Source organism: Fundulus heteroclitus, chromosome 6, assembly GCF_011125445.2.
Source record: "Fundulus heteroclitus isolate FHET01 chromosome 6, MU-UCD_Fhet_4.1, whole genome shotgun sequence".
Lineage (NCBI taxonomy): Eukaryota > Metazoa > Chordata > Actinopteri > Cyprinodontiformes > Fundulidae > Fundulus > Fundulus heteroclitus.
This window is the reverse complement of record NC_046366.1, coordinates 22840984-22854075: the sequence shown is the minus strand read 5'-3', so window position 1 is coordinate 22854075 and position 13092 is coordinate 22840984. Positions and strand designations below refer to the sequence as shown.

Here is a 13092-nt window from a genome sequence, read left to right as displayed (position 1 = left end):
TTGATGATTTTATGCCTTTGAGTCCTATATTCCTGTGATCATCTTTATTTCAGAATCTATCTATCTATCTATCTATCTATCTATCTATCTATCTATCTATCTATCTATCTATCTATCTATCTATCTATCTATCTATCTATCTATCTATCTATCTATCTGTCTGTCTGTCTGTCTGTCTGTCTGTCTGTCTGTCTGTCTGTCTGTCTGTCTGTCTGTCTGTCTGTCTGTCTGTCTGTCTGTCTGTCTGTCTATCTATCTATCTATCTATCTATCTATCTATCTATCTATCTATCTATCTATCTATCTATCTATCCATCCATCCATCCATCCATCCATCCATCCATCCATCAAAAGAACAGGCTTTATTAAATTTCATCACAATTAACAGAAGGCTTCTGAGACTAAACACATCTAATAAACATTTATCTGTCTACTTGTTAGAATGCCTGCAGACTGCGGCGCATCAAGCGGTTCCTCTTTCTTTCAGCGGGTGAGACGCAGGTATTAGTCGTTATCCATCTCCGGGCTGCGTATTTGACGGTAAACGCGGGCCTCCCGGTGCCTTTTTACCGGAGCTGCCAGATGATCGGCGTGGAGTGGAGGGTCCCGCGGGACGCTGAACACGTGGTCTCGGCTGCCACAAGACGTCAGCGGCAGATGGCATGGGTACCCGCTGTTGGCATTAGTGTCATTCCTCAAAGAGAGAGGGAAGGAAGGGGGAGAGCGGATCGCAGCGAGGAGGAGGAAGGATAAGGTTTGAGCTCTGGCTGGTGTAATAGTGCAATTTGCAGAAAAAAAGAAGAAGCTGTAGCAGATATTCAAAGGCGATGATTGGGACCATTAGAAGTACATGCTGACCAGAGGTGGGTATTTATTCATTTTAATATTCATCTTAATATGACTGTTTTATATTTTCTAACTGAACTGAAAAAAAAAAATATTAAAATAGTCTTTATTTAGTAAAACTGTTTAAAAAGATGCAATTATTAGCCCGAAACGTTTTTTTTAAATATATATATATATATATATATATATATATATATATATATATATATATATATATATATATATATATATATATATAAAAAACATAGTGCAGTTAAGTGAAAAGGTATGAGGTAGTCACATCGGCCTTGCTTGCCAATTTGTTCCTCTTCCTCCTGGGAAGACTCATTCACTGGGCAATTAACAGACAACCTTCAAAAGACGCTCGGCGTCGAATTTGTTCTTACAGTTTACGTCTCCGCTTTAATCCTGCAGGAGATATGTTGACGCTGCCATTCGAGGAACTTCATATGATGTGTGAGCCGCGCTTTGGTGCCAACTATCCCCGCGAAAGCCTGCCCGAGAGCCTGCAGGAGCAGGAGCGACAACAGCGCACCACGGCCAGGTCAGACCCGGACATGATGAGGGAGGCCGAGGACGACCTCTCCGACAGGGAGGAGGACGAAAGGGAGGACGATCAGGACGAGAACGGGCTGCAGAAGAAACGGGGGCCGCGGAAAAAGAGGCCCGGCAAGGAGCAGGTGGACAGGGCCAAACTCCGGCGTCAGGAAGCCAACGCCCGGGAGCGTAGTCGGATGCACGGCTTGAACGCCGCGCTGGAGAGTCTGCGCAAAGTTGTGCCGTGCTACTCCAAAACTCAGAAACTGTCCAAGATCGAGACGCTCAGACTGGCGAAAAATTACATTTGGGCCCTCTCAGAGACCCTGAGCGCCGGGAAGAGACCGGACCTCCTCGCTTTTGTGCAGACTTTGTGCAAAGGATTATCTCAGCCAACCACCAACTTGGTTGCGGGCTGTTTGCAGCTGAACGCCAGGAATTTTCTCACGGATCACAACGGAGAGGTGATGTTTTCTGGCAGGTCTCCTTACGAAGCTATGTACTCGTACACCGGCTCGGACATGAACTCGCCCCCGGGCCACAGCGGCGGTAGCCTGGAAGCCAGCTCCAAGCCGTTCCGACACTACAGCTACAGCAGCGCCTACGAGACTTACTTCGAGAACCCGTCCCCGGACAGCGGGAGCCCACACTTTGACGGCCAGCTCAGCCCCCCGATGAACTTCAATGGGATCTTCTCCCTGAAACACGACGACCCGCCAGATTACGGGAAAAGTGGCCACTATGGCGTGCGTTACTGTGGCGCGCCAGGGCGCACGGCCCTTGCACCCAACTCCATGTACCGAGTCTCCCCGGAGGCCCGTTTCCCGTACGATCTGCACGTCCGCAGCCAGTCCTTCCAAACCCAGGGGGAAGTCAATGGCTCTTACCACAGTTAATTCACCAGCCAGGACAAAGTGCAATCTTAAAATAAAATTTTCTCTGCACAAAAAATAAAAACAAAAACTGAACCCAGATGCTGATGCACATTTTGGTGTTTAACATCACTTTTTAACCGTAAAAAAGCTGTTTGGATTGTATGATTTTAGGTTATGCAGGGGAAATCGTCTTAAATGTTTCAGATTCTGATATTTAAGGGAAAGAGTTTTAATAAATTGGTGCTACCTATTTGTTTCCAAACAACTCAAAATTAAAATGAAAACTTGGGTTATGAATACTTATTTATATTTTTTATTTCATGTTTTTTATTTTCTTTTTATTTAAAGAGTTGCAGTGCAGTATTTACTTTTTTTTCCCTTAATGGAAGTAAAGCAAATAATGGTGATCATACCTATTTTCTGGATATAGCTGATTATACCCAACACAATCCGGTTATTTAAAATTATTTAAATCAAACTAAAAAGAAGGTGGAAAAAAATGTTCCACCTCATCAGGGAACTTAACTCAAACATGTTTGGAGTTCGGAGTATCAGTGTGTTGGCAATAAAAGTTAAATTGAGCTATGCAATCTTGCCAAATGCAATCCGTGTTTATTTGAAATCAAATATGTATTCTCACAAACACACGTCATAATTAAGACCCAAATTAAGTTAATTGCAAGACAAGGCACGAAAGTAAGGGTGGAAAATGTCACATTTCAATTCATTGCTGTATGTTGAATACATTTTGAGGTACCGAACTGAATGTAAATTCTTTCAGGATGTATTTATTATTTATTTTCCAGTCAGTTTTTTTTATTGTGAATAATGTATAATAGAAACAAAAATAATGTAATATCATAGTGTGAACTTTTATGTGAATTTACACAGTTTGTTTATGTTTCGTTGTTGTAAAATTTCATTGCTGCAGACAGAGGGGAAAAAAAGGCATTTGTGCGCAGCTGAAATAAAATGTAAATTGCCTTAAAATGGGGAGAAAAGGATGAAGACTATGGCCATCAGTCACGAAGTGGAAGTTTTGGATTGCTTGATGTGAACTTTTGTTTGTTTGTTTGTTTCGCGTGGAGCGACTGTGATGCACTTCGTGTATTTCTGCACAACGTGGTTGACCGTGGTCATAAATCCTGTTGATTTTTTAAATTTATTTATTTTGTAATCGGATAACGAATGATTGTAGGGGGATGAATCTGATTTATTTCCTGAAACGCACGCACACACACACACACACACACACACACACGCACACACGGACATGCACTCCACACACTGACACGCACTTCTGGAAACCCGTTATGGATCGAAATATTCGTGAAGTAATGTGTTAATGTTTTTGTGATGTGTTTTCTCGCAACAAAATAAATTAATTAAAAATAAAGAAATACATAAAAAAAGAAGAGGATGTGGGAAGCTTTATGTCGCGTCCCAGATTCTCAGCTCTCTGTAGCAGTGATGGACAACAGATGGCAATTAAGGGGGTGGGGGGTAGAAAAATAATGACAATAGTGGCTAATAAAAAGCATTATTTTGTTTATTCACAAATACCAGTCATCGTGGCAGCGCATAAGATGATTCGCGCTTCTTAAAACGCTATATGCTCTATTTCGCGCAACCGACATACACTTTGCGTAATTATAAATTGGCATGAATTGTTCTTTTTAAGAGTTTTTTATTTTTTTATTTTTTTTTTTGCCGCTAATTTGACTGACTTCCAGCTGATCAGATGGCCGATTTGTGTCAAAAGCGCCCGGGAGGTGTTGGATGTCATCCAGACCGCAGCGCATGGCGGTTGGTTGATCCTCCCAGTTTGGAACCAAGTGGGTTTGATAATCCCCGGAGGCAACAACATTACTGCTGTAAAAGACGAGTGATCTCTTCGAGAACAGAAGCGATCAACAGTCTTTCGTGTCTGGCGTTTGTTCCTGCTCTTTTCGTGCCTGGAAATAGCTGCATGTTGCTCTTTCTGGGTAATCATCTAAATGTTTCCGAGTGCTTAAAATCAGGCCGTTTTCAGTGCTTTACACGGGATTGTCAAAAGTATGATAATATAACACGAGTGGCGTAGATGATCATAAACGCTGCAAGCATTATGCCACGAAAACGTTTGCAGTTCTAGTTTGTTCAGAACTATCTTGGACTTGTATATTGCTCACTTTTTTTTCTTTTCTTTTCTTTTTTTTTTTTTTTTACATTTTGTCCTGTTTCAGCTGAAAATAAGTGCATATTGGGGGATTTTAAGCATAGACCGACTCAAATAACTGTAAAGTTGGAGGATACTTGTTTTTCCCAAAGGAAAATCCAACAAGTGTGTGAATTTCTATTTAGACCAATTCAGTTTAATACTCCTAAAGAAAACCTGTGCACCCAGTTGTCTTCAGAAGAAACCTAAATAGTAAATAGAGTCCACCAGTGTGCAGTTTAAGCTTTGTATAAATCTTAACTGCTCTTTAGACGCCTCAGAGATCAGTGGACAGATATAAAGAGCATCAGAAAGATCAAGAAACACAGCAAACAGCTCAAGGATAAAGCTGTGGAGAAGTTTAAGTTCAGGTTATAAAACAGTATTCCAACCTCTTAACATTTCACATAACACTCTTCAGTCCATGATCTGATAATGTGAAGAATGCCGCATACATGCAAACCTACAAAGACATAGTGGTCCACCATGTCTTTGAGGAAGCATTATTCAAAGTAAATGGCAAGAGGTCCGTGGTAACCCTGGGGGAGTTGCAGAGATCCAGAGCTCATGAGGAATTATTTGTCAACAGGTTGGCTAGTAGTTGTGTGCTCATTCAATCTTGTCTTTATAAAGGAGTGAGAAGAAGAAAGGTATTTTTGAAACTAACTCATAAGAAATCCCATTTATCCGGGGGGCATAATAAACCTGAGAGAGGTGTCAGAAGGAAAATATTTTGACCCATATGCAAAAATGCTTTGTTGGGTGGAAAACCTAACACTGCATTAATTTAATGGGTTGATAACATGTGAAGCAGATGCATTGCATATCCCTCTGAACACACATTCCGCACCGCGAGGATGTGTTTCTTAAACAGTGAGTACTTTAGTATGGTTTGTATGAAAGCGTATTCATGTTAGAGAGGGTCGAGTAGAAGTACAGACTGAAATTGAGGTTTAGAGATGCTCCCTGTGTCCACAAACATTTCAAATGCTTGATGTTCAATATTTTTTTCTTCAACTTCACAATTATGCACCATTGTGAACTACAGTCGGCAACGTGGCAAAAATGTGAAAAAGATCAGGGAGAGTGAACACGGACATTCCTATTCAGCCTCTTGGCCCAAGGTCAGTATTTAAGATACAAAATAAGGTGAAAAGTAAGATCGAATCCTGCTAGTTTATTGATGCTTTCACACCTGTGATCACACTTGTGTCTGTGATGTACTAAAATTAAACTAGGGAGAAGCTACACTTCATAAACACAAAAGATCTAATGTCGTACTTCAGGAAGCTTGATCAGTCCAATAAAATCAGAGACTAACAACATTTAAATGTGCAAATATATATATATATATATATATATATATATATATATATATATATATATATATATATATATATATATATATATATATATATATATATACCACAAAGTTAGTCACAGAATGGCTCTATCAGCTGCTTTGTCTAGGACTGAGACAGGGTTAAACACGGTGGCTTGCCTATAGAAAGAGAACATGAAAATGTCAGCGATAACATCTCAACCAGTGACCCACAGATGTGGTATCTAAGCAAGAAAACACAGGGCCAGGTGTAACGTCTATGAAGAGGAAAAACCAACAGCATAATGTTAATGGCAGCAAAAATAACCACAGTCAATGCAGAGTAGTAAGAGAGAGTAGCAGGGTGAGGAAAAGTGTCAGTATCTTCCAGTCTTCCAGCAGCCTAAGGCTATACTAGCATGACTATAGAGTAGCTCAGAATAACTGAAACCACTCTATAAGCTTTATCAAAAAGGAAAATTTAAAGCCCAGTCTTTAAAGTAGACAGAGTGTCTGTTTCATGGACTAGAACTAGGATCTGTTTCCACAGGAGAGGAAAAAGATTTTCCCAACATTCTGTCAACAAGTTTTAAAGATGACATATCATGCTTCTAAGTTCCTCCTTTTCACATTTAAATAGTTCAGTTGTGGTCTATCTAAAGTGGAAACTTTTTGACTTATCCACTTGTAGATTCGGCCTCCAACAGCTTGGACTACAAAATAGCAATGAAAAATACAGATGATGTATTTGCAAAATTTGGTTGCTAGAAGTCAGTTACCTTGTTCAGCAGCTCCGCAGCAAATACTTTGACTTAATTGTTCAAAAATCATAATAGAGAACAGAGAAAACTGAATGGATTGAAAAAAAATATGACCCAAACTGAATATAAATATATCTACACGGCTCCTGGACAGACAAAATATTCAGCTTTTCTCCCTTCCTAGAGACACCAAATACAAAACAAAATGTATTTAAGTCCTAAAAACTGGATTTTGAATGATATCTCCCCCTTAAAACAGTTTAGCTGTAAATCGTCTTTTAATAATGCACAATGGTCTCAGAGCCGTCTGAATTGTTAACGTCAGGCATCATCAAAGATGTATCACCTAATTTTTGTTATTTCAATCTAGTAAATTTAACCTGTAAAATAAATAACTTTGCTTCGACGGGAAACCATACAATCTCAACTTTCTATATTTCATGCAAATTCTGTGCTAAACACATGCAAGGTTGAAGGAAATGTCAATTCAATCTGATCTGATAAGATGAACCCAGGATGCTGATTGGCTTCGAGGAGGAGGAGCAGTTCGAAGCTGATTGGCTTGCGTCGGAGGCGGATGAGTCTCTGATTGATGGAGGTAGGCAATAGAGTTTCTTCAGTCTGAATTTTCGCTTAAGCTCCATTTTAACTAAAAGTGGGAAATGCTTGCCTTTTTATCTGAAAGTAAACTTATTTTTTTTCTTCATTCGTCCACTTATCTATCTTATCTCAGAACTGTTTCAGGTATTTCACAGTGTCTCTTGAGCCCAGAGGCTTGTTTGCCCACTCACAACACTCTCACCTTGTGTGTGTGTGTGTGTGTGTGTGTGTGTGTGTGTGTGTGTGTGTGCATGTGAATTAATGAGAGCTTGTGGAGTAGAGGCAACTTCAGATTCCTTTGGGTCTTCACATAGAGGCCTGCAGGGATGCAGAGGTGTGGGGGAAACGGAGATGCTTCACGCCCACAGGGTTCACAGGGTGGCGCGCTGCAGTTTAGCACCGGGTCAAACTTGTACATGCACCCCAACATTCATCCAGCTCATTAGGCTTGGTGCGACAGAGGAAGAAACAGGGAGAAAGGGGGACCATATGGTCATGCTCTGTGTGGGATAGAAACGGGGAATATGTGCTGTAAATTGTATGGAATGACAAAAAAAACAAAAAAACGGCATTATGAAAAAAGTACTCGCTCCCTGACATATCTCTTCTGTTTTTAATATTTTGTCATACATAATTGTTAAGTCAGTATAAGTATCAATCAAACAAAATGTGGGTGAATATTATATATACATATATTTAAAAAAAAAAGTATATTATGTTTTGAGTAATTAAGGGGAAAAACCCATTCAAACTAACCTGGCTCTATGTGAAAAAGGAATTGCTCCCTAAACTAATGATGGGGTGTATCACCTTTGGCATGAACAGCTGTTGAGTGTTTGTAGAAACTGGCAATGAGCCTTTTAAGTTCACTGTCCAGAAATTGTGGTCCACACAAAGTTTTATTGTAATGCAGCCTCACCAGAGACTTTCTGAGTATGAAACTGAGAAACCCAGACCTTAAACAGGTCCTGCCACCTTGTCTCAATCCAGATTCTGACTAGGCCACTCTAAAAAGTTCCTGTTGTTTCCTTTTAGAGCCGTGCTTTGGGTCTTCTTAAGGTGAGCTCAAAGTCTTGCGCTGAAGGCCAGACGTTCTGGCTCTTCTGCTAGAGAGAAGAATTTGTGGTTCAGTCAATTATTGCAATGTGTCCAGTCCCTGGAGAAGTAAAGCAGCCCCAGTCCATTACACATCCAGCGTATTTGATAACTGGTAAGTTGTTCTTTTTAGAAATTTTATTTTTTCGGCTGTTGTAACAGGAAACACACCTTACAGAAAGGTGCTCTTTTGATATATCAGTCCACAGAGTCTTGGATCGCCTAGATGTCTTTTAACAAATGTGAGAAAGGCCTTCGGGACCTTTTTGGTCAGAAGTGGGGTTTGCCTTGGAGTCTTTTTATTTTATTTTTGTTGAATTGTGAAACATGCCCTTAACTGAGGCAAGTGGCACTTGAAGTACTTTAGATGTTGTTCTGGAATTTTTTTGTGACCTCCTGGATGAGTGATTGATTCTTGTATTAATTGCAGCAGGCAGGCTGGCCACTCATGGTGAAGTTCATCTCTTTCCCACGTTGTCTCCATTTGTGGATGGTGGCGATCAACATGGCTCACTGGAGTCCCACTGCCCTTAAAGATGGCTTTCTACTCCTTTCCAGCACGATATGCGTCAAGGACTTTGTTTCTCAACTGCTCTTGGTTGTCTTTCAATCAGGACATGATGTTTTGCTTTTTGAGCACTTTTAGCCATGTCGTCAGAACGGTTTTGTTTAAGTGATTTCTCTATTGCATAGGTTTAGCAGTTATCAGATCTTAGTGTGGATCGAGCTCAGCTTGACAAAGATGAGATCACAGCAATTTTATTCTTATATAGGGCCAAGGTGCCAAGGAAAGCTTTTTACCTTTAATAAAAAAAACTAAAACTGATGTTTGAATTTAATCAAGCTATATTTTCCTGATATAAAATGTATTTGATGATCTAAAAATATATAAAATTTCTAAACAAACAAAATACAAATGAAAGAAATCTATAAGGAGGCAAATACTTCTTCACAGGCGCTGTAAAAATTGCATTTTCTACACCGTTATGCTGCAAAATGGTAGTAATTAGACACATCTCATAACACTGATGAACAAAACACAAATCCATCTTCATGCACATTCATTCGATTTATTATAGTCAGGATAAATTTCCTACAATTTTCTGAAAATCAGAGCCCCAGTGAAGAAAAATGAAAATAATGTCGTCGCCCCCCCCCCCCCACCACCACCACGTCGGCAAGCTTCCTCAAAATTTTGTTCCCTTCCCAAGCCCCAGATGGTCTGGGATGGGAAACGTTCCCCCATTAAATTCCTAATAATCATTTCTCCAGTGGAATCGGGGGTGGCGGCAGTGGGGATGGAGGAGGGCTGGGTGCGAGCGTGTGTGTCTGGAGACGACGAAAAGGGGCGAGGAGTGAGAAGTGCGGATTGGGTTGGTGGGTGGGTGGGTGAGTGGGAGCGGGGGGTGGGGGGGTGGAGGGATTTGGTGTTTTAATTAGACAGATTTAAGGAGCTGAACCCCCTCTTGAAGAGAGTGTGTGTGTGTTGGGGGGTGGCTGCGGGGAGGTGGTGGTGTGTGTGTGTGTGTGTGTGTGTGTGGGGGGGGGGGGGGGGGTATTTTTCTGTGTGTGTGGGTGCATGTGTGAAAAAATTATAAAGAGGATACGGGTGGGGATGTGCGTGTGTGTGCGTTGCGGGTCACGGCAGGGATGGCAATGCAGCGGAGGAGGCCTGACACTCCCGCACTACGGGCCAGGATCTCATTAACGTGTCAGATTGGTGGATCAGTCTCCCTGGCAGCCGGCCCAGCCTCTCACAGGAAGTACTTTCTCTCTATCTGTGAACTTGGCACGGAAAGGTTAGACCATGAAGGGGTGGTGGGGGGTATGTAGGGAATATGTTGGCCTGAAGGAGAGAAGGAAGGAGAGGAAAAAGGCAAAACATTAATTATACCATTTGGTCAAATTGGATAAATATTGGGTGAAAAAATTGTCGCGATTTATCCATCGGGGAGTGGAATGTGTGTGAGCGGTGAAAAAGTGGTGCTGATGATTTCCAGGGGTGAAAGAGGCAGACCGACTTACAGTTTTGCTATTCTGGAGGTGGAGATATGCTAAGCATGTGACGGGAGCATCTGTCACTACATCACCTTTGCGCTTTGTGCTCTTTGTCTGGGGGCACTTTAACTTGGTGTATGCAGGCTTCTGTTGAGTCTGTGTGTGTGTGTGTGGGGGGTGGGGTGGGGTGGGGAGGGAGGGTCTACAATACAACGACATATAGGGTGGGTTTTGAAGCAGGTGGGAAACATACAGGGGTGTGATCCTCTGACACCCCAGCAACACCCTATTTCGGGGCAGAGAGAGACGGGCGCTGTTGGGTGAAGTGGTTCTGATTCCCTCGACTGTGAACCTGAGCATCTGGTAATAATGACTGCAGTGTGATGCGAGGTAGATAGCTAACTTGGAGAAATGTTTCGGAGCTAGATAAGCCGATCAACGCAAAGCACACGACATTCAGTAAAAATGCTTCTTATAGTGCACTTTGTTTTTCCTAGTATAGAACAGCTAGAATGAAGCCAACATTCATAAAATGATCCTGTTTATAATGTTGTGATTGAAACTTACATGGCCTTTTCTTAAACTGCTGAGACAACGATGTCACTGTCCCTAGTCAATGAAGCCAGCCTAACATCAGCATGGACTGAGAGAGTGATGTGAAAAAACAAATTCATGCTTTAAAGTTTGTCTGAAACCTTGAAGCCAAATGCCTTCTGGCAAAAAAAAAAAAAAAAGTTTTACTGTTAGATTATACAGTGATTGCATTAATTGGTGCAAGAGATTTGTTAAGAAGAGTCATGTGAGGACCAGTTGTCATGCATGGTGGTGGCAGCATGCTGCGCCATTGTTTTGCTGCCAGTGGTACTGATACATTTCACAAATGGAGCAAATTCTGAAGGAGAACCGCCCTGTAATGCCTCAACCTTACCCCAAACCAAGGGCAGATGAAACAGGTCACAATTGGGTACCCAAAAAGGAATATGATCAGAAACACACATCAGCAATGGATAAAGCCTTAAGCATCTAGAATGGTCTCCCTAGAGCCCTAACCTCAAGCACATCACACATTTATGGACTATGCTTAAAAGCTGGTTTTGTGCCCGGCATTGTCTTCATTATAACTGATATAGCAATACACTAAACCAAAAAAGGGAAGATTTTAAAAACACTCATTGCATGAACAAAATGAGCTGTTTGTATCTCTCCATGATGGCACGCAACTTTGCACAACAGCACGCAGACACTTAGCCTCTGTTTTCCACTGCATAGGTTCAGCTGAACAGTCATGACTGAGAATGAAAACACTGAAGTTTAAAATTCTGCTTCCATATAAAACACAAATAGCCTTTGTGACTTTTGTTATTCATACGGGAAAAAGCAAGCCTGTCATTTCAAGGTTTTCTTTCACACATGAAGAAGATGAAACAGAAAAGTCAAATCTACAAAGCAGTACAAACCTGCAAAGCCTTTTCAACAAAGACGGTGTGAGTTTTGAGGAATTTGAGGAACGTTTCTGGATCTGCAGCAGTAAAGCAGTGGGCATGTAATATGGCATAGGTTATTTTCTATTTCATTATTAGCAATTTTCTACTACACCATTAAGACTATTCCCTACTGTGTAGGAACCGAAGCAAGGGAATGTCCAAGGCAAGGCAAGGCAAGGCAAGGCAAGGCAAGGCAATTTTATTTATATAGCACTTTTCAGTAACAAGACGATTCAAAGTGCTGTACATGAACAGAAAAACATTACAGAAGGAAATATTGTGTAGGAAAAAAAAACATTACATCAACAACGGAATACCGTATTTTTCGAACTAGAAGGCACACTTAAAATCCTTAATTTTTTTTCTCAAAAACTGATAGTGTGCCTTATAATCCAGGTTGCCTTATACTTATGATTACCGTACTTGTGCTTTCTGACTGATTTTATTTGGTACAATGCACTCAAACATCTGTTAAAATGTGTAAGTATGACTTTGGTAAGCAACGAAACCGCTCCGCTCAATGCATATTCGGAGCATTACGGTACAGTGTGTCACTACCTGATCAGACACCTGAGCTGTCTACAAGACTGCCTGATTGTAATGTCTAAACTAGAAGTGCATTCATGTAAGGCAGGCTGTGCCCAGAGTACACGCTAGCAACAATAAACCTTGTAAGTTAACTCAATATAAAAGTTAACTTTATTTTGGCCTTATGTTAGAAACAGGGCAGTGTAATCCAGCTACTTTGTCCTCCCGACAGAGACTGATAGCTCTCACTCTCAGGAGAGAGCTGTGTACGTGAAGGGGCGGAGTGATTTAACACACAGAATATTCAATGCGCCTTATAATCTGGCGTGCCTTTTGGTCTGAAAAATATGGTAAAATAAGTAATTCCTTGATTAGACTTCTTTAGTTTCACAGGAACATGCTTCATCGCTAATAATCAAAGCTTAACTGTTTCTATGCATACATTAACAAACATACAGAAAGCATAAAATCACAGTACTTGTGAAACATCCCGATACTTAAATGGTTCTATTCATAAATACAAATAAACCAGGTACATCCCTGGGGGTTTCTGATATAAAGTAATTTTATTAAACTTTTCTAAAGCTACAAATAGAATAACTTATTTTGTTTCAAAATAAGAATAAGCAAATTAAATCATTGACAAGACTTTCTTAGTTTCACTGGAACAAGCTTCATCCCTAATTGTTTCTATCCATAATAAGAAATAAACTAAGTAAATCCTTGAGGGGAAAAACAGCCAGGTCTGGTAATTTTTCTTGTAATGTAAGCAATCTTTTGTGGAGGTTATCAGAGTTACCACTGTTTTCTATTTCCTTTTTTCAGAAGTGTTGTTTAAAGCATTTTTAAT

The 13092-nt window shown here is 40.7% G+C and overlaps 1 protein-coding gene across 1 annotated transcript; it reads left to right on the top strand.

Annotated features, from left to right (window-relative positions):
• The first annotated feature begins 508 nt into the window (after nucleotides 1-508).
• On the top strand, nucleotides 509-3673 carry neurod6b (neuronal differentiation 6b). Its single transcript, XM_012856183.3, has 2 exons — nucleotides 509-863; nucleotides 1261-3673. Exons 1-2 carry the CDS (start codon nucleotides 851-853, stop codon nucleotides 2277-2279), a joined length of 1032 nt encoding a protein of 343 aa, XP_012711637.2. The 5' UTR covers nucleotides 509-850; the 3' UTR covers nucleotides 2280-3673.
• Nucleotides 3674-13092: the final 9419 nt, after the last annotated feature.